This window comes from Citrus sinensis, chromosome 6, assembly GCF_022201045.2.
Source record: "Citrus sinensis cultivar Valencia sweet orange chromosome 6, DVS_A1.0, whole genome shotgun sequence".
Classification (NCBI taxonomy): domain Eukaryota; kingdom Viridiplantae; phylum Streptophyta; class Magnoliopsida; order Sapindales; family Rutaceae; genus Citrus; species Citrus sinensis.
The window spans coordinates 7,657,007-7,659,657 of record NC_068561.1 but is presented as its reverse complement, the minus strand read 5'-3'; the positions used below and the strand labels follow the sequence as shown (position 1 = coordinate 7,659,657).

The window sequence follows — 2,651 nt, the reverse complement described above, 5'->3', positions numbered from 1 at the left end:
GTATAGAGCAAATTGGTGTAGTTGGTTATCTAGGTGCTGCGGATAACTCTAAAACCAACCATTTTCCCTCTGCTGAGCTTCCACACATTGCGTGATACTGGTGCTGAGTGCTTGGATGGTCTGTTCTAAGCTAATAGCTCGTCTTGCTCCTGTTACAGCCGTTGGTTCAGTGGTTATTCCAGCACTCTCACCAGCAACTCTCTCAATTGTACGTGCTGTAAAGGCACCATCATTCTTAACATGGTCATCTCTGGCGTCAAGACGAACACCTGAAACTACACAAATGCTGGTGACGAGTGAAGGAAATAGCAAAGCAGCAGTTCAATGAGTCTTGGCTGCACACTCTCAGATTTCTTTTGCAATGATGCCACCCATATCTATGGGAAGCCCTCAAACAAGGACATATAAAAAAACCAATCTCTCTTGCGAAACTGTAGTAGTGTGAGTAGTGGGCATAAGCCTAGATTTTAAAAATTTCACCCACACCTTAGCAATAGGTTTCAAATCTATCCTATTAACTACATGCCCCTCCTCGTTAGCCCATGATGCCCCTTCTATGGTAACAGTTGTGAAAATGGTGGTCCACTTTTTCAGGGTCAATTTATCACGCAACTTGGCATACTCACAATTAATTTCAGTAGGTAAATTATAAAAAGCATTTATAACTCGGGAGTCTAATGGAACAAGTGTGTTTTTTACCCAAATGTTGTGCTGATCAGGGCTTACCAAATTGGCGTAAAATTCTTTGACAACTTGAAGCACAGGATCACTAGGGTGATTGCAAAACTCTAACCATCCTCGCTTTACTGCAGCATTATGAATTGTTTGTACAATTCCAATGAATTGTCCTGGAAATTGAAATCCTTTCTCTTCCAGAATCTTACGCGGCTCTATAAATTCTTCATATTTTTCTTCGGCGTGGTAACTCTAGAAGCGTGACGGATCTTTGAGGTAGCTGGCTGTTTTCTTATACCTCGGCATTATTATAGCAATAACAATTTAAAGCTAATGTGCCTGAAAGTGAAAAGAGTAGAGGAATTTAAGAATTGTTAGAGTTGTCTTTGAGAAGGAGATGGGGGATAGTGGCGTAGAGCACTAAGCACAATGACTCCTTTTTATAATGGACTTTAATTTGAAGATAAATACGGTAACTAGAGATAATTGAGGGAATAAAATATTTGAATTAAATGTGCATATCCCCAAAATTATCGGCCAGTGAAATTAAAGCTTTAATTTTGAAGATTTTTTCCCACAATTTCTATCCATATCCATGCATCCATCTGTCACGATTTTATCTCCAACGGTAAGTGTAAGGCTCCAGTTTTAATTTACTGTAACGGTAACATTAGTTGCTGCAGTACCCATTTGCTTGTTCTAATAACGGATATATACTCCACACTAAAAACTTCTGACACGTGGCTCACCTCTGCACTCTGCCATCATACACTCTCACTTGTCAATATGGAATTCAATTGTCACACTTATTTCAAACTAAAATTAATTCTAAAATTATTAAAAGAAATAAATAGATCAAATTAAAGTAAAAATAAAGAATGCAATAATGTAAAAGGATAAAAGTAAATGGCTAACATAAAAAAAAAATTAAATAAGATGGTAAAGAGGGAGAGCTGTCTATAAAACCAAAAGATATCAAACTTGGTTTGAAGTGGCTGTCTCCCCAATGGGTTGCCTCCCATGGAGCGCTTGATTTAAGGTCCTTTAGCCTGACCTTCTTTCATTGCTCAATAGTTGGGTTCTTTAAGGAGTAACACCTCCTTTGAGCAATCTGCTGTTGGATGTCTGTAGTGCTTAACCCTGTGTCCATTAACCTTGAATTCTTGACCTGTTTGTTCATCTAAAAGATCAACAGCTCCATGAGGATAAAATTTGAGCAGGTTAAACGGGCCAGACCATCGTGACTTGAGCTTTCCTAGCAATAATCTTAGTCTTGTGTTGTGGAGCAATACTAATTGTCCAGGGCTAAATTGCCTGTGTTGAATATGCTTGTCATGCCAGTATTTTGTCCTCTCTTTATAAATTCTTGCATTTTCATATGAAAATAGCCATAATTCATCAAGCTCACAAAGCTGAAGCTTTCTTTGCTCTACTGCAGCATGAGCATCCCAATTTAATTTCTTCAGTGCCCAATGTGCATTATGCTCTAGCTCTAGTGGCAAATGACAAGCCTTTCCATAAATAATTCGGTAAAGGGACATGCCGTTGTTTTACCAGAGTGATGAGATCTTTGACAAGCCAAGATATTTAAATCTCCTTTGGACCAGTAGTCCGCACACCTTGGTTTCCAGCCGATATACACTTATCCAGTTAATACCAAATCCGAAATTCATTTTTGAAAATAATTTTTTCACGATACCACCCGAAAACCTTCAAAGAGGGTGAACGTTGTGAGAAAACACTTTCATTTTAGAAAAATCAATTTTGGAGGATAAACAGGACCTTTCTGATGCACAGGATCCTCAGGCTTGAGGCAAGTGCACAGCATACTCAGTTTAGAAATTTTGAGGTGAGCATATCATTTTTAATTTGAATAATTTCTTCGATTCCTAGAAGAGAGAGAGGTTTTAGGGAAACATAATGTAGATAACTTAAGTTTTTATTTTCAGATTGGCTCCCCTTACAACTAAGACCAA

The 2,651-nt window shown here is 38.2% G+C and overlaps 1 protein-coding gene across 1 annotated transcript; it reads right to left on the bottom strand.

Annotated features, from left to right (window-relative positions):
* Positions 1 to 1,742: 1,742 nt before the first annotated feature.
* Positions 1,743 to 2,216, bottom strand: LOC127903087 (uncharacterized). Its single transcript, XM_052443744.1, has one exon. It carries the CDS (start codon positions 2,214 to 2,216, stop codon positions 1,743 to 1,745), a length of 474 nt encoding a protein of 157 aa, XP_052299704.1.
* Between the last annotated feature and the right edge of the window lie 435 nt (positions 2,217 to 2,651).

What these genes read in the sequence shown, in the direction of transcription:
- LOC127903087 (XM_052443744.1), bottom strand. Translation starts at nt 2,216, where the DNA reads ATGTCCCTTTACCGAATTATTTATGGAAAGGCTTGTCATTTGCCACTA.